Below are 26,481 nucleotides of genomic sequence, written 5' to 3'. Positions count from 1 at the left end.
ATTTATATTCCAACATAAATTTGAAAAGAATGAGGTAAAATAAACACAGATATTCTAATATTTTCTTCTCTTTTCTCCTTGAATAATCTGGTACACCCCACTCTGGAGATCACTGGTTTCAAATATTAATTAGAAAAGCTACGTGTCTCTCTTCTCTCTTAGAAAATAACTTCTTTTCTTTTCTTTTTTTGTTTTTTTTTTTTAAGACCAAGCCTTGCTCTGTCACCCAGGCTGGAGTGCAGTGGCACAGTCTCAGCTCACTGCCACCTCTGCCTTCTGGGTTCAAGCAATTCTCATGCCTTAGCCTTCCAAGTAGCTGGGATTACAGAAGTGTGCCACATGGCCGGGCGCGGTGGGTCACGCTTGTAATCCCAGCACTTTGGGAGGCCAAGACGGGCGGATCACGAGGTCAGGAAATCGAGACCACCCTGGCTAACATGGTGAAACCCTGTCTCTACTAAAAATACAAAAATTAGCCGGGCGAGGTGGCGGGCGCCTGTAGTCCCAGCTACACGGGAGGCTGAGGCAGGAGAATGGCATGAACCCGGGAGGCGGAGCTTGTAGTGAGTGGAGATTGCGCCACTGCACTACTGCCTGGGCGACAGAGCTAGACGCCGTTTCAAAAAAAAAAAAAAAAAAAGTGTGCCATCATGCCCAGCTAATTTCTGTATTTTTAGTAGAGATGGAGTTTCACCATGTTGACCAGGCTGGTCTCGAACTCCCAACCTCAGGTGATCTGCCCGCATTGGCCTCCCAAAGTGCTGGGATTACAGGTGTGAGCCACCACGCCTGGCAAAAAGTAACTTTAAATGCATACCTTACTGGCAGGAAAACCACTTTAGGAGTACCACATACTCCTAAAGGAAAAAATTGCATGACTCCTATAGCATCCATAGCAAGGCCTATGGTGTTGCTGTGAAACTTAGCTGCCTCCTTTTATTTTCCAGGGAAGTCACCCGGTCTCTGAAAGATTTTTCTTCTAGCAAGAGAATGAATACTGGAGAGAAGGTAAACCCATGCCATCGCTCAAATGCTCAGTAAATTAGTCCCTGCTTTCTCTCTAAGAGCAGGGAAGTTGCCTCCTCTGAATAGGACTAGTGGGTTAGAAAGGTCATATCCCTTTTTTCGTTTACATCATTTTGCCTTATTTTTATTTTGTTTTTATTATTATTATTATTATTATTATTATTATTATTATTATTGACAGAGTCTTGCTCTGTTTCCCAGGCTGAGGTGCAGTGGCAGGATCTTGGCTCACTGCAACCTCCGCATTTTGGGTTCAAGCAATTCTCCTGCCTCAGCCTCTTGAGTAGCTGGGATTACAGGCATGCAACACCACGCCTGGCTAATTTTTTTGTATTTTTAGTAGAGATGGGGTTTCACCATCTTGGCCAGGCTGGTTTTGTACTCTTGACCTCAAGCGATCCACCCACCTCAGCCTCCCAAAGTGCTAGGATTACAGGTGTGAGCCACCGCGCCCAGCCATTTTTACACTTAAGATACAGATCCAGGCTGGGCGTGGTGGCTCATGCCTGTAATCCCAGCACTTCGGGAGGCCAAGGCAGGTGGATCACAAGGTCAGGAGTTCGAGGTCAGCCTGGCCAACATGGTGAAACCCCGTCTCTACTAAGAATACAAAAAAATATCTGGGTATGGTGGTGGGCACCTGTAATCCCAGCTACTTGAGAGGCTGAGGCAGGAGAATTGCTTCAACCCGGGAAGTGGAGGTTGCAGTGAGCCAAGATTACGTCATTGCACTCCAGCCTGGGTGACAGAGTGAGACTCTGTCAAAAAAAAAAAAAAAAGATACAGATCCAGAACCCCTAGATTTCGATATTTACAGAGAACTGCTTTTTGTTACTCTGAGGGTTAATATTTACTGTTTTGGATCATGCTTCATTTTAAGCCAGAAGAACAAACTGCGAGACCTTTTTTTAACTTGTAGTGAAATTATAATTTATGGCCGGGCGCGGTGGCTCACGCCTGTAATCCCAGCACTTTGGGAGGCGGAGGTGGGCGGATCACAAGATCAGGAGATTGAGACCATCCTGGCTAACATGGTGAAACCCTGTCTCTACTAAAAATACAAAAATTAGCCAGGTGTGGTGACGGGCACCTTGTAGTCCCAGCTACTCGGGAGGCTGAGGCAGGAGAATGGCATGAAGCCGGGAGGCAGAGCTGGCAGTGAGCCAAGATTGCGCCACTGCACTCCAGCCTGGGTGACAGAGCAAGACTCCATCTAAGAAAAAAAAAAAAATTAGAATTTATAACCTACCTTACCTGAGCCTCTCCATATCCTGCCTGTTTATCAGAGGTGGCGCACCTTTCTTAGTCAAGGGAAGTGGAATTACCAAAATGCAACTCTGGTTGTATTACTCCCTTGCTTAAAACCATTTAGGGACTTCCTGTTCCCCTTAGAATAACTCCCATCTGCAACACACACACACACACACACACACACACACACACACACACACACCCACCCACCCCTTCCAAAGCTCAGATCATGAGCCCCACAGGCCTCTCTCTGGTCTCATCTCTGCCCCTGTCCTTCTTGCCCTGCCTTTCTGCTCCAGCCATGCCAGGGTCCTCTTGCCTCAGACCTGGCCAGGTTCTTTGGCTCAAGCATCATTTCCTCAGGGAAACCCTCCCCAGTCCCCTACCTAGACTAGGCAGAAGTCTGTGCCATGTGCACCCACACTACCTGGTGAGTCCCCTCGAAGGGCCCTGATCTCTGCAGTGCTTTATCTGGCTCCTCTCCTGGATGCTCTGATTCTCCGTGAATCAGAGATTCTTTTTTTTACTTTTGTCCTTGTATCTCCAGCACCTAATTGTTCCTGGTATATAGTAGTAATTCGGTAAATTTTTGTGGGGTAAATGGGTGGGATTAGATGGCCTACACAGTTAGAAAGCACACAGACCCATCTTGCCCCTCGGGTGCAGATTCCCACCCTCTCTGACCTCCCTGTTCTCCTGTCCACGCAGCCACAGTCTTTCTGCCGGGAGAAAGAGCAAACTTGATGCTAAGGCTGCTTGAGCTGAGGACGAAGAAAAGCAATGAATAGAAAGATTTTTTTCCTCACCAAGAATTAGCTCTCAACAGCTTTCTAGTTCAATAAGCATAGAATAAAATGTAACTTCTAGAGACTTCAGAGTTCAGTTCCCAACCTGTAAAGCAATCATATTTGGATCAAAAAAATTTTTGAGCCAGAGGCCTGGAAATCTAAACATACATGATCTTGTGTTTCACAGATTCATTTTGAGGGTTATGGAGAGTGCACTTGGGAACCCTAATGAGGGCGGCTGTCCTGTCCTGTGCCCGCCAGCCTTGCAAAGCCTCCTGACATCAGGGCCATTAGAGTGACAGCATATGCTTTCCTTTCCCTTACAGACCACCATGCGGGACCTGTCCCAGATGCTGAAGAAGATGCCTCAGTACCAGAAAGAGCTCAGCAAGGTATGGCAGCCCCAAATCATCTGTTTGAATCATTGAGTAGAAACAACCGCAAAAAGACTTCTCAAAGCCCTACTACTCTAATTGATCTATGGAAAATCACAGATTTTGAGTCATCTTCAATTTTTATTAGAAAAGAAAATGAAAGGCTGGGATAGGCACCTTATTTCCTGTCACTTTCTTTTCCCCTCTTTATGTTTTCCGTCCTATTCCCCTGCTGTTGGCAGGAGGCCTCAGTTCACCACATGAGCCTCTCCACAGGGCTGCTTGAGCATCCTCCCAACAGGGCCACTGGCTTTCCCCAGAGTGAGCCGTGTGAGAGAGAGAGTGCTAGGAGGAAGTCACAATACCTTTTCTGTCCTGATCCTGGATGCCATGCATTATCACTTCCTCCACATTGCTTATTAGAAGCAAGCTACTAAATCCAGCCTACAGTTAAGGAGGGAATGAAGCTCTGCCTCCTGAAAGGAGGAGTATCAAAGAATTTGTGGATGCATTGTAATAATAAAACCATCATTGGCTGGGCGTGGTGGCTCATGCCTGTAATCCCAGCACTTGGGGAGACTGAGGTGGGCGGATCACCTGAGGTCAGGAGTTTGAGATCAGCCTGGTCAACATGGTGAAACCCCATATCTACTGTAAGGACAAAAACTAGCCGGGTTTGGTGGCACATGCCTGTAATCCTAGCTACTCGGGAGGCTGAGGCAGGAGAATCACTTGAACCCAGGAGGCAAAGGTTGCAGTGAGCCGAGATTGCACCACTGCACTCCAGCCTGAGCAACAGATGAGACTCTGTTTCAAAAAAAAAAAAAAAACCATGGTGCCACCTGCCCTCATAAAGGAGTTCTCCTTCCTCTTAACTCTTTGAATGTGGTTTGTCCCTCTCTTTTGACATGTAACATTTTCTACTTTGTAGTGATTGTGTACCCGCTTGTACACACGTTTTACCTCCTTTCTGAGGCTAGAGACTCCTTGGTGCCCAGCGGTGTTTTATACATAGTAGGTGCTCAGTAGATGTTGCATGCATCCATGATTAGTCCCTTGGTCACAAACTGTTGTGCTTTTTCCCAGTACTCCACCCACCTGCACCTTGCTGAGGACTGCATGAAGCATTACCAAGGCACCGTAGACAAACTCTGCCGAGTGGAGCAGGTAGGACTCTCCTCCTTCTGCCATGGCAAGTTTTTGCCAGGTCCATTTACCCAGCAGAATTTTAACATCTGACCTTGAACATCCTGCAGAATCATAGGAAATAGAGACGGGAAGGCCTGCTAGATCGTGCTGTCTCAACTCTGGAGCCAGTGCGGTTGCACTGTCCATGGTAGGGACTAGATTGGTCTGGAATGCTGTGCCGTTTGGATTTTGCATGCCTATTTTGAAAGGCTCTATTTTCCCTGGAATGACTGAAGAAAGATGTGTGGGGTTCTGAGCCCTACGTTGACAGGGCTGGCAGAATTTTATATTCTGAATGTATTCTACCCTTGCCATGGCCAGGCCAGCTTTGGAGACCTTGAGCCTGACAGAGGGTAGAGCAGTAGCAGTCAGAAATTTGCTAGGATTGTAAATTGAGAATTTGGAATTTGAGTTCTGTCTCTGTCACTGATTATTTGATGTATCTGCTTCTTTGTGTTTCATTTTTCTAATCTGCAAAAGGGAAATCAGTGCTGACATTTTTCAAGGTTGTCTTGTGGAGTCACTAATCCTAGCTTAGATTCATCCTAATTCTTTAAGTGTTGCAACATTATAAAACCATCGTTCAACTTCTAAGCGAAGAAAGTTAAAAGATTCTGAAGCCGGCTGGGCGCGGTGGCTCACTCCTGTAATCCCAGCACTTTGGGAGGCTGAGAGGGGTGGATCAGAAGGTCAGTAGTTCAAGACCAGCTTGGGCAACACAGTGACACCCCATCTCTACTAAAAATACAAAAATTAGTCGGGCGTGGTAATGAGTGCCTATAATCCCAGCGACTTGGGGGGCTGAGGCAGGAGAATTGCTTGAACTGGGAGGTGGAGGTTGCAGTGAACAGAAATTGCGCCACTGCACTCCAGCCTGGGCAACAGAACGAGACTCCGTCTCAAAAATAATAATAAGATTCTGAAGCCTCAGCTTGGCCTCTTTTCATGGAAGAAAAAAATTCAGGATCTCAGTGTAAAGCTAAGATTTCAATCCTCTGGTTTGATGTGACAGGCTCAGCTTAGGATTGTAAGCCCTGTCCTGTATCATTGAATATTTTATAAGGGGAAGCGGCCCTGCTAAAATCCATCAATTTTACAGGGGATTACAGCAAACACAAGGTGTCCTCTCAAATAGAACCTGACCATCTAGAAAATAGGTCATACCTAAATCAGTAAAAATGCAACTTGGGATTAATTTTGGAAGTTTACAAATTTTCAGAAGTGATCAAAAGTATGGTTGAACTAGTTGCATGATTAAAATCATGTCCTGCTAGTCAAATGTCTGTTGAGGCTGGTGGTAGGACTGAAAGGTGAAGTGGCCTGTGAGAGGTGTCCTGCCTTCCTGGGACACAGACTGGAGACAGACTATGAACTCGAGATCAGAATTTGTATGGACTCTTGGGGTCTTGAGAGAAAAAAGGAGAGCCTTCAGGCAACCTCCTGAGAGCCACAAAGGAAGCTGCAGCTGAGTCCTGGTTGGCTGAGACCAGCGTGCTGCCTTCTCTGGCTCTGAGTCTCACCTGCATCATGAAGTGGGGTCAGAAGCTTGTGTTCACTTCACTCTTTCATTTCTAGTTTTTTCAGTTCTTATCTTCCCCTTCATCTCCTGGGGTTTGGATTTGCCGGTTTGGGGGCTCTTTTTTTTCCCTTTCTCACACATGGAACATGGTAGAAAGATTAAAAACAGGTTAAAACCCTGGAGCAGTTCAAACTCAAAAAGCATGTGCTTCAATGAGAGGGGAAGCAGAGTGGGAAGAATCTGCCCATGCGGAGGCATCCTAAAATCCCAGCACTTTTCATGGGGGGGAAGCACATCCCTTTAAGCCCTGCTCCCTCACAGGGCCTTGTACCTCTAGAGGGCCTACCGGGATTTAGTCTTTTTTTTTCTTTTTTTTTTTTTTATGAGCCAAGGTCTTGCTCTGTCACCCGGGCTAGAGTACAGTGGTGCAATCATAGCTCACTGCAGCCTTGAACTCCTGGGCTCAAGCAATCCTCCTGCCTCAGCCTCCTGAGTAGCTGGGACTACAGGCATGCGCCACCATGCCTGGCTAATTTTTTTTATTTTTGGTAGAGATGAGGTCTCCACTGTGTTGCCCAGGCTGGTCTCAAAACTCCTGGGCTCAAAAGATCCTCCCACCTCAGCCTTCCAAAGTGCTGAGATTACAGGCATGAGCCACCACCCCCAGCCAGGATTGAGTCTTTATCTGAGAAGCTGGCACAAGTACGCTGGCACTCACCTACAGTGAACAGCCTACTTTAAAACAAGATGGGAAATCATTGTGGTTTCTGTCGGGCAAGTAGCACTCAGGGCTTTTATCCACCCTCACTGATGCTGTGGGAGACAGTGCTGATCACACTCCTGCTAACTACAGTGCATTATGAGAATAGAAGCACCTGTTTTAAGACCTTCCCCAACCAAGCTGGCAGTTCTAGTCATTTGTGGATCCTGAATTTCCTAAGAGCTACCATCCCTCCACACTGTCACCAGAGAGATGGGGCCAACGAGATATGTTTTCCATAGGACCTGGCCATGGGCACAGATGCGGAGGGAGAGAAGATCAAGGACCCTATGCGAGCCATCGTCCCCATTCTGCTGGATGCCAATGTCAGCACTTACGACAAAATCCGCATCATCCTTCTCTACATCTTTTTGAAGAATGGTAGGGCTGTGGGACCTAGAGAAAGGCACAGGCCCTGTCTTGGGGAAACTGAGACAGCTGAGAAAGAGGAAACAAAGTAGAGAAGTCATTTAAAAGATACGGACTGGGGAAGGGAAAGAAGATCCCAGGGGCCCTTCTTGTTTGGGGAAATACAGTGTAGTCAGATCATTGCAGCTAGAGGCTGAATGTCCCCCGGTCATTGTAGAGTTAATAAATGGTGTGGAGTAGATGGAAGATGACAGGGCTGGGGAGGGAAGGAAAGCTGCTTGGCCTCGTGGCCAGTTTACCAGAGCTCTGCCCACCAGGTATTTTTAACTTGCATCACATTGGTAATCTCTGCCTTTAAAAACTGACTTTTACCCAGTTCAATCACAGTTGCCCAGGAATGTCCATTGTACAAACGATAGATAATAAAACTCTCATCCAATTTGACTTGATTCAGGGTGCAGGTGGGCAGGGGTTGCTGAGAAGCCAGGGGGCAGATGGAAACACAGACTGTGAGGAGCAGCTGCTGATGGTCTTCACTCAGGCAGAGTGGCTGGAGGGGAATCGGGATCCTCATGTTGTCCTCACTGACAGTGAAGCTGATGAGTTAGAGGAGCGATGTCCACTAACCCTGAGGGGAGAAGGGCCACCATCCAGCCTGTCCCATTGGGTGCATGGGGGCTGTGTGTGGTGATCGGGTGTCTTGTGCCCTCAGGCATCACAGAGGAAAACCTGAACAAACTGATCCAGCACGCTCAGATTCCCCCAGAGGACAGTGAGATCATCACCAACATGGCTCACCTCGGTGTGCCCATCGTCACCGATGTAAGAGGCCAGCTCAGGTTCTGCAGGGAGGCGGGAGGGGAGCTGGCAGATCTGTCTGCTTCTGCTCTCTGACTGACGTACAGCATCCTCTGATACACACTCGTACGTCAAGAGAGAGAGACACGGAATCAGAGGATAAAGGTGTAAAGCTATATATAAACTAGAGGCACAAAGCCAAGAACTAGACCTGAACAGCAGTGAGTCATTCACAGACGTGAAAGCTGAGCTGTCTTGGAACCAAACCATAACAGGGTCCCCGCCGTTTTATCTGTCTTGTCTCAGGGTCCGTCTGGCCTCACCTTTGGACAGCTTAGCCTCAGCGTCCCCTGTGAAGATGAGAATATGATGCTTAGAGCTAGCAGTTTGGCCACCTTTGAGTCTACTGCACTGGGTTGGTTCAGAGCCAAGTTAGGGCAGGTTATCTGGGAGGCCTGGACCATGTGATGTGCTCTAGAAGAGGTGGGGTGAAGCCTCCAGGACCCTTGCAGAGGACTCTGCCATGAGCCTCGTATGTCGCAGCCCCACTGTGTGCTTGTCTTCTATAGGCACAGCACTAACAAAGCTAGGGTTGCAAATATTCTCCCTCTGGAATCTTATAGACAAAACTGTTCCAGTGCCACCAGACCATAGCCCTGTAACTAGCAGGAGTTTAGCATTTTTAAACCCTTGCTCACAAGAGGGATCAAAATGAGAATGGAGACATGCATTCATTCAGTACAGCCGTGCTGCCGAAATCCAGTACGGCATGCTCCAAGTAGTATGCCCTCCTCTAACACGCAGCAAACTACTTTTTCAACTGCCTGGAGTTTGTTGTTTTTTTTTTTCCTAATGGCACTTACATACTTGACCTATGTTTGCCATTTTTTATGACTTTTTTTTTTTTTTTGAGAGAGAGTCTTACTCTGTCGCCCAGGCTAGAGTACAGTGATGAGATCTTGGCTCACTGCAACTTCTGCCTCCCAGGTTCAAACAATTCTCCTGCTTTGGCCTCCTGAGTAGCTGGGATTACAGGTGCACACCACCATGCCTGGCTAATTTTTGTATTTTTAGTAGAGACAGGGTTTCGCCGTGTTGGCCAGGCTGGTCTTGAACTCCTGACCTCAGGTGATCTGCCCACCTCAGCCTCCCAAAGTGCTGGGATTACAGGTGTGAGCCACCACACCCGGCCTTTTTATTACTTTAAAGAACAAGTTTGCTCCAGGTTCCCAAAAGGGCACATTTTGGGCTATTCCAAGGAAAACCATGCCCCCCATTACTCTTTGCCATTGCTGCCTCTGGGGTCCTTCAGAGAATTTCTAGAGAGTAGCAGAGGTCACCTAGGGCCCAAGTGGCCCTGACTCAGGTTCTCACCTGGTGTGTGTGTGCATGCAGTCCACGCTGCGTCGCCGGAGCAAGCCGGAGCGGAAGGAGCGCATCAGCGAGCAGACCTACCAGCTCTCACGGTGGACTCCTATTATCAAGGACATCATGGAGGTCAGTGCTGGGGCGTGGGGAGGAAGAACCAGGCCCAGGGCCCTTGGATTGTCGGCCTGGATGCTTCCAGCTTCACCTGCTGCGAGGTGCTACGGACTTCACGGGTGCTGCCTCCACTTGAGGATTCCCATCCAGGCCTCCTTCAGCCCTCGTGGCGCCCCTTGCCCTGCGGGTTTATGAAGAGCTGATAGACTGTTAAGCACAGCCCCAGATCTATTTGTCGTTATGTCTTGGAGGACTCAGCTCCTATAACAGAGACCCCTCTAGGGTGCCGCATCCAGAGGGGCCCCGGTGCCTCTCAAAGGTCAGATGAGTGACATTATATCTCCACACAGGTGGCTCAGCACACCTCCACAGTGCAGCCCTGCCTGCCCTGCCCTGCCCTGCCCTCCTCCTGTTGCTCCCTACCTGAGCCTCCACACACAGCAAATCAGACTCTGCTCCTCTGGTCAAAGCAGCCCCTTGCCTGGCATGTTCTCACCCTTCCACTTCCCTTCCCAGATCCTGCTTTCCATCAAAGCCCCTCTTGAATCTCACCATTTCCATCTGCTGCCCCATCTGTCTGAGCACTCAGCACACGGAGGCCTCCCCTGGACTCCTTAGTGCACATGTGCCACTCGGTGCCTCGGGTTGCCTTTTCGTTTGTTGGTCCTGTCCCCTCAGCTGCTGTGTCGTCTGCACAGAGCCTCTAGTGCAGCAGGTGTTTTTGCAGTTGTTGGCTGGAAGGTGTATAAGGTGGTGGCCACCACCATAGCCCTGTGGGGTCACTCCCTTCTCTCCTTGTAGCGGGAAGAGACCCTGCATAGAATCCCGCACCACTAGATCTTTCCAACTTGATTGGTGAACAAAACTAGGGTCTAGAGAATGAAGGAGTTTTTCTTGGGATCCCTTAGTTAATTCCTGGCAGCCCAGGTGTTCCTATTGAATTGTACATTAATATAAATGTATTTTAAATATATAGAGTGAGTCAGCTCCCATTTTTAAAATCCACAAACTAAAAGGATGGGTGAACATGAAACATCTAGAAACCTATTATATCTCTTTGCTTGTTGGGATAGCCAACCCCTCTGTCTCATTCCCTCCTTTGTTCTCTGCTCCCTTTTGCTCCCCCTCCTCTCCAATCCCCTAAAGAGACATGTGTAGGCTTCATGTGGGAGCTGTAAGGAAGAGTGTGGATTTCTAGGCAGCAGGAGGTAGATGGTGAGAGTCCACCCACCAGATAATTAGACACTTGGAAAACGGAGTGGGTAAGACTCCTTTGTGCAGGAGAGACTGCTTGTGCCTGGTTTCTACAAGGCTGATGGCAAGGATCAGGAATTTATTGGACAGAATGCATCATTTATAAAACCTCACGTAGATTATGAAAGTGAATAAACTGGAAGAGAAGCAAGAAAAAACTTCTCTTAAAAAGCAGGCTATCTCAGCGTCCAGACAGTTACAAAGCATCTGGTCTAACCGAGCCCTGTGCTAGGCACCTCTGGCCGCAGGGAAGGGAGCTCTGGTTGCTGCAAACCTGGCCATGGCTTTGCCAAGTGACATGTTCTCCAGATCATCTGGCCTTGGTTCCCGTCAGCACTTTTCAGACAGATGGCAAGCTAATATCTGTCTCTTTTCCTTCTAGGACACTATTGAGGACAAACTTGACACCAAGCACTACCCTTATATCTCTACCCGATCCTCTGCCTCCTTCAGTACGACTGCCGTCAGGTAGGTGAAAATCCCTGAGCAAGGATACAGCGGGGCCAGCTCTGGTTGGATGTCAGCTCTGCAGCAGTCCCACTGTGTGGCTATGTGATCTGCCAGAACCCTCTCGCTGCTGCTCCCCACAGCTGCAGCGTGGGCCAGGTCCGCACAGTGGCCCCTCGGCTCTTCCCCCCCCAGCATCCTGTTCCTCTCTGATTCATCCCTCACACCTCCCTCCCTTACTCCGCATCAGCCGTGCCAGCTTCCTCGCACTTCTCGAACAGTCAGGCCCACGTCTGCCTCAGGACCACTGCACTTGCTTTTCCCTCTGCCTGAAATTATCTGTCCCCAGATATATCTGCATGGGTTGGGCACAGTAGCTCACACCTGTAATCCCAGAACTTTGGGAGGCCAAGGCGGTTGAATCACTTGAGTCAGGTATTTGAGACCAGCCTGGCTAACATGGTGAAGCCCCATCTCTACTAAAAATACAAAAATTAGCTGGGCATGGTGACTCATGCCTGTAGTCCCAGCTACTCAGGAGGCTGAGGTAGGAGAATTGCTTAAACCCGGGAGGCGGAGGTTGCAGTGAGCCAAGATTGCATCACTGCACTCCAGTCTGGGTGACAGAACAAGACTCCGTCTCAAACAGACAAACAAAAGATATGTCTGCATGGCTTGCCGCTTATCTCCTTTGGTCTTTAATCAAGTGTTACCTTCTCCAATCTTGCCTCACCACCGTGTTTAAAATTGCAGCGCATCAGCGTTCACAGCTTTACTCCTGCGGTCCAAGTGTGGAGCAGCCCACATGTCCCCCAGCTGACGAGTGGGTACCACACGTGGTCTCTGCACACAGTGGCTCCTGAGAACAGTGAGGGCTGAGCACGCACTCGGGATGGTAGAGTTATCAGCTCGAGAGGGCAACCCTGGCACTGCAGCTGTGCCACTCCTGGCACCCCAGGATGTGCACGTCTCTGTCCCTCCTCTCCTGCTTTCCCCGGCTGTCTTCTCTCTTGCGTCTCCTCTCTCTGTGTTCACTTTTGGCCTCAGCTGGGCCAGAGGCCTGTGGCGGCCTCTGTGTCATTGTGCAGCCCTTCTCATGGCAGCAGAGGCAAAACGAAAATTGCCAAACATGGCATAAAATACAAAATCCCCAGTAGCGCCACAGTCAGGCTGGGTGATGAGAACAGGATGTCAAATGATTGCACAAGGAACGAAAGTGACCGTGAGATTCTCTGTTGGCCCAAACGGTGCCCCAGGCTTCTTCCTGGTTTGGAAAGTGACTGTAAGGCTGTCGTGAGTCAGGAAGAAAGGTGATGCATTGCAGTGGCCAGAAAGGACTTGCTCCTTTCATCTCATTTTTCTCATTTTCTTAACCTGGGAACAACCCATTTGTTCCTATTTCTCAGTCAAAGGTAAAGGCTACTGAAGGAAACCCAGGGACAGAGGGAGGCCCCTCTGGGAGCAGCCCCACCATTGAAGTACTCTTCTTGCCTGGCTTCACCGCGATTTCCCGAAGGCAGCTCAGGGATGGAGAAGCCTCCCCTGTGGTGCCTGGACAGGGTTGCAGGGCTTCCCTGTGCTTGGCCCTATAGCACAGAGCTCTTCATCAGACCAGGATTTGGGCTCACTTCCTTCTCCCTACCTCCCCATTCAACGACGACCTTTTGGTCAAGGCCTGTGTGTCCTTGGGATGTGGTACTGGGGAGGCCCTCACTCAGTACATGTTTTCAGGGGATCTGTGTGCCAGCCTGAAGGCAGCTCTTAGACTGTCATCACTGCGCACTGACAGCAGAGTGTCCCAGGCAAGCTCAGAGGCATGCACGACTTGGGGTAGACGTCTGCATGAGCCTGTAGCAGGGGGATGCTACTGAACTTGACCCAGCAAAACGTCAGAGCTGAACTGATCCTGTCTGTCGCCTGCATGTTTCTAAGAGTGACAAGGTCACAGCAGCACAGGCGTTCATAGTGACTCTTCTCCTGGGAACCAGACCACTTGAAAATTGCATTGCAGTGAAATTCAGCCAACACTCACTAAGCGTCTACTCTGTTTGGGGCACAAGTATACAGACCTAATATGTAAACAAACCACTGGGGTATGAAGCACTAGATGCTGTGAGTGCAGATAAACTGACTGATATATGTGCACTCTCTCTCTCTCTCTCTCTCACTCTCTCTCACTCTCACTCTCCCTCCCTTCCTCTCTCTCTCTCTCTCTCTCTCTCTCTCAGCGCCCGCTATGGGCACTGGCATAAGAACAAGGCCCCAGGCGAGTACCGCAGTGGCCCCCGCCTCATCATTTTCATCCTTGGGGGCGTGAGCCTGAATGAGATGCGCTGCGCCTACGAGGTGACCCAGGCCAACGGAAAGTGGGAGGTGCTGATAGGTGAGTGGCCATGCTTCCAGCGGAAGGCGCCGCCGCATCGCACCTCAACTCCATTCCACGCTTTGGTGTCGCATTCTGTCATAGACTCCCTTGACCCACAAAACTTAGTCTCTGTGGACAGCAGAAGCTAGGGGCCAAGGGTTCCCTCCTTGGTCTGCCCTGCTGCGTCTCTCAGTGGAAGGCAGCCTCATGAGGTAAGAAGTGCCTGATCGCAGGGTCTGGCAGACTCAGGCTCAGGTTCCTGCTCTGCAAACTGCAAGTAGGGGACCTTGAGCAAGTGGCTGGAGCTCTCCAACCATTTTTTTACTCAACAAAATGGGATCAGTAATACTCACAGCATGGAACTAGGCCCAAGATGAGGTCTGTCAGTTTCCTGGCATTGGCCTCATACCCAGGCAGAAATGGGCAGTGAATGGCAGTCAATCACTGCCCTCTTCACTTGTCAGGTGGAGATGGACGGACAGCTGTGAGCAGGTGCTGCCTGAAACTGCTGCCTGACCGTTGGACTCTGCTCAGGGCTACCCCAGCCACCTCCAACCACTTTCTAGCTCTGCCATGCCCTTTCTCGTATTTCCTGTTCGTTTTCCAAAAGAGAGGAAGCGACTCGTAGGAGCTGACTTAATGCAGCAGGAGCTTTTTCTCCTTTCTCTTGCCTTTGGGGGCTTCTATGATGTTTAGGGCTGGAAGAAGATGAATGAGCTAAGAAAAGTCTTGCTTTCTCCAGATGCCTCCCTTTTTGTTCTGTTTTGCCCTTAACAAAATGGAGGGAACCCACCAGCCTGGGGGGCCCTCTCAACACTGGCAAGAAGCTGTCATGTTCACTACCCTGGCTGGGCTCTGTTCTCAGTGGAAACAGGCTCACGCTGAGCAAGAAGAGGCCAAGGCTCTTGGCCTCCATTTGTAAAGGGGTGTGCTCTGCACCCGGTGGGGAATTATACTCTCCAGGGCCAAGGATGGCTTCTCAGGCCACTTACACATGAACTGCTACAGGGAGAGGCCCGGAGCTGCCCCGGCTGGGAGGCATCGCTGACTTTCTGCCATAGGTGCCCACCACTGGTCTTAATCCCAGGCACAGTCATTATCTCAATAACAAGTGGCAGTTTTACACTTCCAATTTGGGGTGAGCAAGTCACAGCACCTCCACAAGGTATCCAAGTGAGCAGACTCTGTGGACCAGTCCACATGGCTGTTCCTGGGTTTTTCAAGATGGATCTGGGGCTGTCAGCCGCCTCTCTGAGAGCACAATCCGGTAGGGAGACTGTACCTCCCCGCCACAGCCCTCAGCTTCCCGTGTCAGGTCACCAGCTCTCCACATAACTGTTTCTCCCTCCCGTTGTGTAGCCCCTGTGAGAAAGCCCTCTGCTTCCTGCTTGCATATGTGTTGCATGAATGTAGGGAGTAATTCTGGAGCTCAAACACAGCTTTTCTGGACAGAAGCTGTCACAGCCAGGCTTTGGGTGTAAATCTTCCCCTTCATCTTTAGACCTGACTTGAGGTTCCATATACTGGGAGGTGGGAACCTGGGGGTATGAAGTTGCCCATGAAGATTCATGGAGGGGCCTCGCACAGACAGCTGACGTCCGCTGTGTTGCCTCCCCTGCTTTGTGCATGCCAGCCGCCTTGCTGCCATGTGTGTGCGTGCACGCTTGTGTGTGTGCGCTTGTGTGTGTGCGCTTGTGTGTGTGTGTGTGCATGCACGCATGTGTGTGTCTGGCTTTCTCATACCTCATTGACTGCATAAAATGTAGGCCTAAGTTGGCATGTTCCTGTGACGTACCTTTGTTCAAGCAGTCAGCTGGCCTCTGTTCTCCCACAGGTTCTACTCACATTCTTACTCCCACCAAATTTCTCATGGACCTGAGACACCCCGACTTCAGGGAGTCCTCTAGGGTATCTTTTGAGGATCAGGCTCCAACAATGGAGTGAGAGCCAAAGAAACAAAGTAAAAGCAGCTTATTACAGAAAAGAAACTCTTCCACTCTGAAGGGCTTTCTTTGATTATTCCGTCACTCTTTTTCTTTATTTCTTCCTTTTTAGTTTATTATTTATTTGATTTTGTTTCAACAAGAAAATGCTTGCAGTTCTCAACACCGATTGAAAATGTGTCCAGTGCTGCCCTCACAGCCCTGCCATGAACCCTCCGGGCTCCGACCTGCTGGCTCACTCATGCCTTGGGTTCCACACTGCTCAGTCAGAGGCCTGCAGGCCGCTGGGTGGAAACCAAAAATGATCATGACTGCTGTGAACAGTTGTCAGAGAGGGAGCTGGAATTCTGGGGGATGCCTGAGGCACAGTGCCCAAGCCTGCTTGTCTGGGATGAATTTGTGGCCCCCACAAGGAATTTAAAGTGTCCTGATTTTGCTGGGTGTGGGGGTCTGAGAGCGAGGCCAGTGGACATTTGGGGAACACCTTGTCCAGGAAGGCAGGCGGTGGTGGAGATGGCTGGTCATGAGGGAAGCTTGGCAGGGAACACAGAATAGACCCCAGGTCAGTGGCAGCTGGACAGATGGTGTGAATACCTTTTTCCTAGGACAGGCACTTCTCAAGGAATAAGTGATAAGGAGTAATTCGGTCACAAGCCGCCATCTCCTTGGGGAGCTCCAATCGTTAGTGGGAAGAGCTTTTGTTTCATGTTCCTCTGTAGGAAACAGCACTTAACAGTCATTTGCTCTTTTAGTAATTACTTTTAATTCTGTGGATCCTTTCGAGAGTTGAGTAGTCATACCCCTCTCTCTCCCACTGAAGGTCCGAGAGCCTTTCAGTAGAAATGTATTCTTTTTTTTTTTTTTTAAAGATGGGGTCTTGCTGTGTTGCCCATGCTGGAGTGCAGTGGCTCTTCACAGGTGTGATCACAACACACTGCAGCCTCAAACTCCTGGCCTCAAGAGATCCTCCTGTCTCCACCTCCCGAGTAGCTGGGACCATAGGCCCATACCGCTGTGCCCAGCATAAACCTATTATTAATGCTCTGTGTGGTTTTAGAGAGTGTATTCTGTCTCCCACCAAGCTTGTTACCCAGAACCTGTTGTCTGCTTAGTAGACTATCCAAATTTTATTTTATTTTTTATTATTATTATTATTATTATTATTTGAGATGGAGTTTCGCTCTCGTTGCCCAGGCTGGAGTGCGATGGCGCGATCTCGGCTCACCACAACCTCCGCCTCCTGGTTTCAACCGATTCTCCTGCCTTAGCCTCCTGAGTAGCTGGGATTACAGGCGTGTGCCACCACGCCCGGCTAATTTTTTTTTGTATTTTTAGTTGAGACGGGGTTTCTCCATGTTGGTCAGGCTGGTCTCGAATTCCCAACCTCAGGTGATCCGCCTGCCTCAGCCTCCCAAAGTGCTGGAATTATAGGCATGAGTCACCACGCACAGCCGACTATCCAAATTTTGATCTTCAAAATTGTCCTCATTCCCTCCTCTCTCTTTCCATCCTTCAGATATGATGGGAACCTCCTATGTGTTTAAATGGCAGGCTTCCATCATCACATCGGTGACTCCTTAGCTTGTTATACATTCTGTCATGAGGCCATATTTTGTGTACCTGACTTTGTGTATATTATTGACAATGGACCCTTGAAAAGCCCCTTCACCTGAGCCAAGATGTGGCCCAGTGAGTCACAGAGCTTGAGTCCCCTGTGAGCAGTGGAGAGAGACCTGGACTCAGAGCCAGGAGGACTGGCCTCCACCCCAGCTCCTCCATGGGCACCTGTATGGCTGTAGGAAGATACCCTCGCTCTCTCGGCCATAGCATAGGAGCACAGGGAAGCTGGATCGCAGTGCCCCCAGGCATGCAGGACGTCTGACATTCTGTACATTCAGTGATTACGATTTGTGCCTCAAACCATGCAGTCCTGCCCACTCTCTCACTCTCTGGTGAGCCTCAGGGGAATGGCCCATCAGAACCTTGGCTAGGTGGCATCAGCAGCTGCTTGTGTATGTTAGGAAAATGATGCTTCCTCCTAAAAGTAGGAACAGGAGGCTACGCTGCTTATCTCCTCCTCTCTCCCTTCCTTGACATGAACGTCAGGGCAGCAGTGTGCTAAGGAACTGAAAGTAGCTGGGAAAGCAGAAAGTGGACCTGGTTATAGCCCTGGGCTATAGCTCCCATCCTGCCTGGGCTGGCCCTCCCTATAAAGCAAGGCCAGTACGGGGTGAATAAAAGCCATTCTTTAAAAAAAAAAAAAAAAAAAAAAATCATTCCTTAGAAGCACCTTGATAGGTTGTAAATCAGAGACATCTGGTTCTGTGTGCAGACTGCAGGTAGGTGGATGGATTTGCTGCAGTATGTATTTTAAGACTTCTAGAAACACAAATGTTCAGTCAAGTCTGCAGCAATACCAGACCACTTGCAGCATCTGAAAGCAGCACAGGCTCAAACTGCAAAAGCTCCTGCTAGGATGGGCTTCCCTGCTGGGCTTCCCTGCTTCAGAACAAGCTTCTCCTTTGCAGAGTATTTTCCTTTGCATTATATTTGATCAGCACAGTAGGTCTCAGCTGCCATCAAAACAAAGAGAAAGTAAACAGACTCCGTATATCCCTGGCTTCTGAAATCATTTGCTGAGTGGTGTTGGGTTTTAGAGCATTCAGTTAAGCAAGGCACAGAGCCCTAATACCAGTGAGGTCAGAAAGCAGATTAAGGTCTGACTTGCCCTATTCTGTTATGATCGGCCAGGTGACCAAAGTGCAGGACAGTGCAGACCATCAGAAAACCTGAGTGTCCTAAAGACCAGTATTGTGACAGCATATCTTTTGTGTCTTTTTTCTTTCTTTTGAGTCAGGGTTTCACTCTGTCACCCAGGCTGGAGTGCAGTGGCATGATTTCAGCTCACTGCAGCCTGGACCTCCTGGATTCAAGCGATCCTTCCACCTCAGCCTGCCTAGTAGCTGGGACCACAGGCATGCGCCACCACGCCCGGCTAATTTTTTTGTATTTTTGGTAGAGGCTGGGTTTCACCATGTTGCCCCAGGCGGGTCTTGAACTCCTGAGCTCAAGTTATCCTCCAGCCTTGGCCTACCAGTTGCTGGGATTACAGGCATAAGCCACTGCGCCTGGCCCAACATATCTTTTAAGAGAGGATGAGTTTTCCTACAGCAAATGAGAGGGTTCCTAGCAGACACCGTGCATGGGTGATGGGGCTGCACCCTCTCTTCCCGGCTCCTCTCCCTCCTGTAGCTGAGGCTGGCTCCCCCGAGGTCAGGGTTAACTAACAACTCTCGCTAAATCCTCACCAATCCCTCCACGTTGTCTAAGAAATGAAATCTTTTGATTAGATTTTCACCTCTCTGCTCTGGTTGGTTTATGATAAAAGTACTCTTCACTGGGGAGTACCCAAGAGATTGTCAGAAGCAAATGAGGGAGAGCTGAAGACTGGATCAGATCTTTGTACTACATGGGGGCCACCTGGGAGAAAGTTTGAGGGTTTTTATATTGATTACTTTGCTTCATTCCACATAGGGATCAGGTACGTTTCATTTTTCTTTGGGACTCAGATTTGAATCTGAATTCAGGCCCACCTATTGCCTGGCTGCTATTTAAGCATCCACCTGCCCATCCCCTCCCCTCCCCTCCCCTCCCAGGGGCCACAGGGTCCCAAGAATCAAGAGCCTGGAGGCACTGCTTCTCCTGTCTATGCCACCCACCCTGAGCAAGCACCTGACTGCTCTGGCCTTCATATGTGCCATGTGTAGGATGAGAGGGGAGGGCCAGATCCCAGTTTTCCAAACCTGGCTGATGATCATACTCACCTGGGCTGCTCTTAAATGTACACGTTTTCTGGCGCCACCCTGCATATTCTGAGTCAGTAGGTCTGCTTCAGCCAAACTCAAGAATGATTGGACCAGCTAGCCTGCAAGAACACTTCCGGTTTTCAGATTCTGTCCACATAGAAAGAAGGATTTTGTCCCATCAGAGCTTGCTGTGTCTGGCCCACAGCTTTGAAAACATGTACACAGTCATGTGGATGGGCGTCAATTTAGTTTTTAGAGACCACTGTTTACATTTCATAATCTTCCAGTTATAGGGACTAAATAGGACCCTCAGAGCAATAGAGCCCACTTGCTGCTCTGTTCTGGAAAACCAATATGGTCAGTCATCTGTGGATTCAAAATGAGAACGTGTGCAAAATGTGGATTATGGACTCACTCAGCTTCATTTGCAATGTTTATAGTGGTGAGAAGCTTGACCAATTTATTAAAACAACACGGACGATTGAGTGTGAAGAACTGGCTTTCTGATGGTCAGCATTTACACCAGCTAGTCTGGTTCCCTTAAGGAAACTACACAGGTGAAGTCCTAGGCCCATGCCTGTTGCCGAGGCTTCACTGATTGTCTCCAGTACTCAGTCCTAGAATTGTTCTTCCGTCAAGACTGGGAGCAGTGAATGGTCAGTGATTAGATAATATGAGAGACTTCTAGTGCATGAATTCCCTAACCTCTGTCTGGTCTCCCCCAAATCCTAGATTGACATATCAGCAGAGACAGGGAGGACTTGGGAATCAGCATCTGATCAGAGGAACTCCTTCAGATGCAGCCTCTAAGATGAGTCTGCCCTGTTATTTCCTGGAGTCATTTGGATGGCTAAGGAGGGCCTCGGGGACATTTTCTCTGGCACATGCGCTCCTTGCTGTTGCCTTTAACGAGGAAGCTCCCAAGCGAATCCCCACACTCTGCAGGATAGGCCGTCTTTCAGCATTTGGACACGTGGGCTACATGGAGTTGCAATTTGGAGGCCCCCCATCCTGGCAATGGTTCACTCTTCAGAGTCTGGGGCAAGCCTTGTAATGTGCGTCCTTTCTCCTCATTTGTACATCAGCCTTTGGCCTCTTTTAGGACAAGCAGGAGGAGTGGTAAGGTCACAGAAATGAGTGGACTTCAGGGGAAAGGAGTGCTATAAAGAAGCCCAGGGACACACTCCTGAAACCTGCATCACATTTGCTGAAGGAGCCTCGGGTCTGCAGAATAATGAGTCAGCTTTCCAGCACAGGGCCCCTGCAGGCCGCATGCACAGGGCGTCCATCTGAGGACAAGTTCCTTGCTCAGCCAGGAGTGGGCAGCTGGGGCCTGAACTGCAGAGAAAGGGATGTTGGAAGAACAGAGAGGGCTTTCCAAGTTTCTGCTAGTCTGGAGTGACCAGGAAGGGCTGCAGTTCCAGCAGTCTTGGGTCAGCTGAGCGAGTAGTCAGTGGTCAAATGCATAGGGACCCTGGTATTGGAGTCATGCCCAATGAGCCAGCCAAAGCCTTCTTTTGCCTGCCCTTGAGGTGGAAATCTGGCATCCAGTGGTTTCTGCTCCCCTGCTCCCATGAAGGCCCATTCCTTTGCCACGTCTCCAGGGAGGCACATTTTCAAGTACGGGTCTCTTTTGTTCCGTTCTTCTCTCCCACCAGGACCTTTCTTTGAAGCGCACTGCTGCATGCGTGCGGGCCTCATGCTCACCCACACACCACCCCGGTCACCTGTCTTCTGTTTAAGTCCATGTCCAAACCACACGACCCATGCATCTTTTTTTACTGCACTTACTAGATCTCTCTCTCTCTCCTTATGAAAAAGACTTTCATTTATTTTTATTTTTATTTTTGCAGTAGAAGTATATCTAATTCCATTAGCTTAAATTTTTGCAAGCATTTCTAATCTCTTACAATACGCGGTCTCTGCAAGGTAAGGCCTCAGGTCCCCTGGCCCTTTCCCTCTCACACCTGAGGTCCCACCCACCAGGGCAGTACCAACTGGCTGGCTCCCAGAGGTCAGTGGATTCTCCCAGGGGGCTTTGCCTGTCAGCATCCTCTCCCAGGCACCATGCTTTCCACACATGGTCCCCCTACCAACTCTGGCCCCATTTTCAACCTTTCCCCCTTGCCATGTTTGGAATTTCTCTCCCGGCTTCACTTGGAGTTTGAGAGTGAATTAGAAATGCAGCTGCCCATCACCTGCAGATGGCTCTGCACCCTGATGGCGAGGCGGCTCGTTCCTTGGTGCAGCCTGGGACCCTGCCTGAGCCAGAGGATGTGTTTTGTTTATCCACAGCCCCTGAATATCTCCCAGGCCTATTGCAACGGGACCCCAACCCCAACCCCCGCTCCCCTCCCTGCTTCCACTAGACCCAGACGAGGGTGGGGGAGGGGGGTGGGTGCAGATCTGGCAGTCGAGAAGCGCAGGAAAGGAAAAGTGTTAGAAACCAGAACTGGCAAGCTCACTGTCTTCTCTGCCTCCTCCAGGATCCACGCACATCCTCACCCCACAGAAACTGCTGGACACGCTGAAGAAACTGAATAAAACAGATGAAGAAATAAGCAGTTAAAAAAATAAGTCGCCCCTCCAAACACGCCCCATCCCACAGCGGTCCACAGCTTCCCACCACCGCCCGCCTCAGTTCTTTGCGTCCGTTGCCTCCCCAGCCCTGCACGCCCTGGCCGGCACTGTTGCCGCTGCGTTCTTGTGTTCAGTGATGCCCTCTTCTTGTTTGAAACAAAAGAAAATAATGCATTGTGTTTTTTTAAAAGAGTATCTTACATATGTATCCTGAAAGGAGAAGTTCATGTGCAGTTGGTGTGCAGCAGGAGAAGTTTCTGGACTGTTAGGATGAATGGACGCCTCCTCCCCGTTATTTAAGATTTGTGACCTTGTACATAACCCTGGGTGACATGTGCACATTGCTTGGGTATGGAACGGTAGAAATTTGGGTGTTTTTAAAACCTTGTTTGGGGTTGTTCCTGTCCTCGTTGAGAATCATAGAGATGTCTGTGTTCTTGGAGTATTTCACACTGAGGACTAATCTGTTATCTTCATTCCAGTCTCTACCCCTCAGGGCCTGCTCTCATCCAAATAACCTGGGAGGTGACAATCGGGACATCTCAGGAGGTCTGAGGTGGAACAGACCTCTTTGCCTTTCCCAGTGTCTCAGGCCCCCAGTGGTGTGGCTGGGGGTGGAGGCTGGGGTGTCTGCACGAAGCCAGGCCAGCGTCCTCCTCCACAGCCCGTAACTGTCTCCTCCCTGGCCTGTGTCCACAGTGCTGGGATCCTGAGGGAAGTCCTCCAGTCTAAGTCACAGTGCCCCGACAGGTGAGAAGCAAACTCCCGCTGGGAGCCTCCATCTCTTTGGAAAAACAGTCCGGAGCCTGTGGCCCAGGCCCTTCTGTCCCCAGGCATCACCCCAACAGCTCATTTTCCCTAGTCAGCCTTCGTTCAAGGGTCAGGAATGAACCAGAACAGATGGGTTCTGGAGGTGCCTGAACAGAGGGCTATGGCTGTGGAGAAGGTTCTTGGCCCATTGGATTCACACAGACCCTGTACCCTCTCGGCAAGAATCTTCAGTCAGATTATCCTCAGTTTCAGATACTTCGTAATACCTTATTTTGTGTCGTGTGGGGTCATACGTCATCGTGTTTGTAAGAGAAGATGGTCATTTTATTCTCTGTATAAAACTTAGCTCTAAAGCAGAAACTAAAGCAGCAAATGCAGGAAAGGCTGTCTCACCATCCTCAAGACTCAGCAGCTCTCATTCTCCAGTGGTGAGCACACCATTTGTCCTGCTGCTGTTGTGAAATATAACAGTGGAAGTCACAAAAATGTCCCCTGCCCAGCCCCCTCGCCGCCCTTGACCTCCTGCAAGCCATGTGTGTATTACTCGTCTAGTGATGTCCTCGCAAAGTGCTGTACACGAGCTCGGCGCCGCCTCCACCTCCCTTTCAGAGCCTGCCCCCCGCCCTCTCCGCTCGCTGCATTGTGGTGTTCTCTTCTCAAGGCTTTGAAATCTCCCCTTGCACTGAGATTAGTCGTCAGATCTCTCCCCGTCTCCCTCCCAACTTATACGACCTGATTTCCTTAGGACAGAACCGCAGGCACCTGCTCCGGGTGTCGTACTCCCGCTGCTTGTTCTGTCCCCTCCCTCGGACCAAACAGTGCTCATGCTTCAGGACCTTGTTTGTCAAAGATGTTGGTTTCCCTTTCTCTGTTATTTATATGAAAATAATTTATCAAAAGGATATTTTAAAAAAGCTAGTCTGTCTTGAAACTTGTTTACCCTAAAATTATCAGAATCTCAGTGTTTGAAAGTATTGAAGCACAAACATATATCATCTCTGTACCATTCTGTACTAAAGCACTTGAGTCTAATAAATAAAGAAATCAGCACCCCTTCCCGGTGTCCAGGGGCCTGTAGTCTGGCTTTCCTTTGGGCAACAGAAGGAGAAAGCTTTTACAGTGGTTCGTCACAGAGGAGGCGGCCACCCCGAGCTGTGGCATGGTCAAGTCAGGTCCCCATGGCTTGCATTAAATCTGTAGCTGCCTCGCATTGGGGACTAGCCATGGAACTTGTCTTGGGCCTCTAGCTGCAACAGGACGCTGCCTAGAGATGAGGCCATTCTTCCATCGCGTTTCTCCTTATCTAGAATGCCTGCCTCCCTCCTTCCCTCCCTCCCTCCCTCCCTCCTTCCCTCCCTTCCTTCCTTCCTTCCTTCCTTGTTGGAATTACAGGCACCCACCACCATGTCCAGCTAATTTTTGTATTTTTAGTAGACATGGGGTTTTGCCATGTTGGTCAGGCTGGTCTTGAACTCCTGACCTCAGGTGATCTGCCCACCTCAGCCTTAGAATGCTTTTCTAATGCAGACACTGCGGGGCTCCATCTTTGCAGATGCTCCCTCTCCAATCATGTGGTGCCTGTGTATTTAGGGCACGCAGTGAGGTCACTTCACCAGCATTACGCCTCTCCTCTGCTCCTGCTGCTGCACCACCCACCCTACGTGTACAATGAACTTCTCTCCAGGATGGAAGCTGGTGCGTGTCCTGCTTGTCTTGGAACCTGCTCATGACCTGAGAAGACTGCGATGAGGTGGGCCCAGCTCTCAGAGTGGACCCTAGGTGAGAGTTGAGGCCACACAGGAAACTCGCTAGAATGCTGGGCCCAGGGGAGTGAGACCCTTTGTAGGGACTTCTATCTCTACTTCTTTTTCCCCAGCATTCTCGTTCTGATCCTGTTCTCCTTTACGGCACTGAGAAAGCTACCAACTCGACGGCGGTGGGTGGAAGTTGCACCACCATAGCCTGCTATAGTCTGGTGAGACATGTCTCATACGGAGGTAACAACCATTGACTGACCATGCCAGGCCCGTCACATACTTGCCTGTTAGGCAGATCCTCTCCCATTCTACAGATGAGGAAGCTGAGGCTCAGAGAGATGCAGAAATTCAGAAAGCTCACTCCCCCTGACACCCATTGTCTTGTTGTTGTTGCTGTTATTTTGAGACTGGGTCTCACTCCCTTGCCCAGGCTGGAGTGCAGTGGCCCAATCACGACTCATTGCAGCCTTGACCTCCCGAGCTCAGGTGATCCTCCCACCTCAGCCTCTCGAGTAACTGAAACCACAGAACCACAGGCACGTGCCACCATGCCCAGCTAATTTTTGTATTTTTCTGGAGAGACGGAGTCTTACTGTGTTGCCCAGGCTGGTCTTGAACTCCTAGGCTCAAGCGATTGGCCTGCCTCAGCCTCCCAAACTGCTGGGATTACAGGTGTGAGCCACTGTGGCCCCCATTATCTTTATCATTAGTTAGTTCACCAGCAAACAGAAGGTTTTGGAACGAGATCCAAGATTGGAATTTTAAAAATTCTAAATTGTTCTAAGCCAAATTTACATTAAAGCAAAAGCAGCACTGTTTGCTGCTTCCTGGGATCATCTGTCCCTCCAAGCTCATGGGAGTGGTTTTCTAGTATCTCCCTGGTTGTTTCTGAAGTCTTCTGTCCCAGCTTTCGTCACCTCTCTCCATTCCACCCCTTCAGTGCCACCCAAGAGCAAATGAGTGTGGCCCTTTAGGTTCTGGGCCAAAGCCCTGGTCCTTCTGTTACCAGCAGAGATGGAACCCACAGGCTAAAAAGTCTCCAATGGTGTTAAATATCCTTGGAGGAGCAGGGAGCTCCAAAACAACCCAAAGCACCAACTGAGCCATTCTAAAGCCACGCCTGTGAGCTGCAGCCAGGCACTGTGCCTTTCCGGAGGTCCTGGTCCAGGCTGTGGGGCTCAGCAGAGACTGCCAGGGGCCTGTACACCCCCCTCGGAATGACACCAGGCATTTGTTCCTGAGGAAGCAGAAGGCCAGAGTGGTTAGGCGCACAGACTTTAGCATCAGCACACCTGGGTTAAATCCACCCTTGGCCTCTTTCCACATGATCCTGACAGGTGACTCTGTTCCCTCCTGTACTGCCTGTGGAGGCGGGAAGCTGAGCCCAGCTCCCAGGAAACCGTGAGGGCTCAGCCATTGATGATGATGATGGTGATGATGGTGATGATGGTGATGATGAGTCCAAGCCAAGCCTGGGGAGAAAAGAATAAATAGTCTCATAAATTTAAAAAAGCCCAATGCTCATCAACAAGAGAACAGATAAACTGTATATTCACCCAGTGGTGAGTTTAAGGCAGTTAAAAATGCATGACACACAGTTGCATATATCCACATGAATAGATCTCAGACACTTGACAGTGAGTGAAAAGAGCACAGCATGGGAGGATACAGACAGGATGGTGCATTTATATAAAGCTTCAATGTTGCAGGCTGAAAGAGTGAGGGTCGTGATGAACTCAGTATCCTGGAGCCTATATGAGTAAACAGCAAACTGTTCTCATAAATGCAGAATGTTGGCAAACTGACAAACTGCGTCTGCCGCCCAGAAGGAATGCAGAGGGCAGTCATGCCCTAAGCACAGTTTTCTTGTGATTAGGTGCATCTGAAGCCTGTTAGCAATAATGTGAACCTGTGATCAATTAAGCAGCTGACCAGTCATTACCTCCTCCTCCCTGCTCTTTCTACCCCGTAAATACGAAGGGCTGTAGAAGCTCAGAGCTGCT

The 26,481-nt window shown here is 49.7% G+C and overlaps 1 protein-coding gene across 1 annotated transcript in view; it reads left to right on the top strand.

Annotated features, from left to right (window-relative positions):
* Positions 1 to 23,786, top strand: part of STXBP1 (syntaxin binding protein 1) — a 91,145-nt gene extending 67,359 nt beyond the window's left edge. Inside the window, exons 11-20 of the mRNA XM_011988341.1 lie at positions 948 to 1,008; positions 3,392 to 3,457; positions 4,526 to 4,606; positions 7,149 to 7,287; positions 7,988 to 8,097; positions 9,469 to 9,570; positions 11,192 to 11,277; positions 13,485 to 13,639; positions 15,456 to 15,581; positions 21,857 to 23,786. Coding sequence (XP_011843731.1) covers positions 948 to 1,008; positions 3,392 to 3,457; positions 4,526 to 4,606; positions 7,149 to 7,287; positions 7,988 to 8,097; positions 9,469 to 9,570; positions 11,192 to 11,277; positions 13,485 to 13,639; positions 15,456 to 15,565 — 910 coding nt within the window. The 3' untranslated portion in view covers positions 15,566 to 15,581; positions 21,857 to 23,786. The remainder of the gene's footprint in view (positions 1 to 947; positions 1,009 to 3,391; positions 3,458 to 4,525; positions 4,607 to 7,148; positions 7,288 to 7,987; positions 8,098 to 9,468; positions 9,571 to 11,191; positions 11,278 to 13,484; positions 13,640 to 15,455; positions 15,582 to 21,856) is intronic.
* The last annotated feature ends 2,695 nt before the right edge of the window (positions 23,787 to 26,481 follow it).

This window comes from Mandrillus leucophaeus, unplaced genomic scaffold (genome assembly GCF_000951045.1).
Source record: "Mandrillus leucophaeus isolate KB7577 unplaced genomic scaffold, Mleu.le_1.0 Scaffold109, whole genome shotgun sequence".
In the NCBI taxonomy this organism is placed as follows: domain Eukaryota; kingdom Metazoa; phylum Chordata; class Mammalia; order Primates; family Cercopithecidae; genus Mandrillus; species Mandrillus leucophaeus.
Note: the sequence above shows the minus strand (reverse complement) of the source record. Positions and strands in the feature narration are given on the sequence as shown.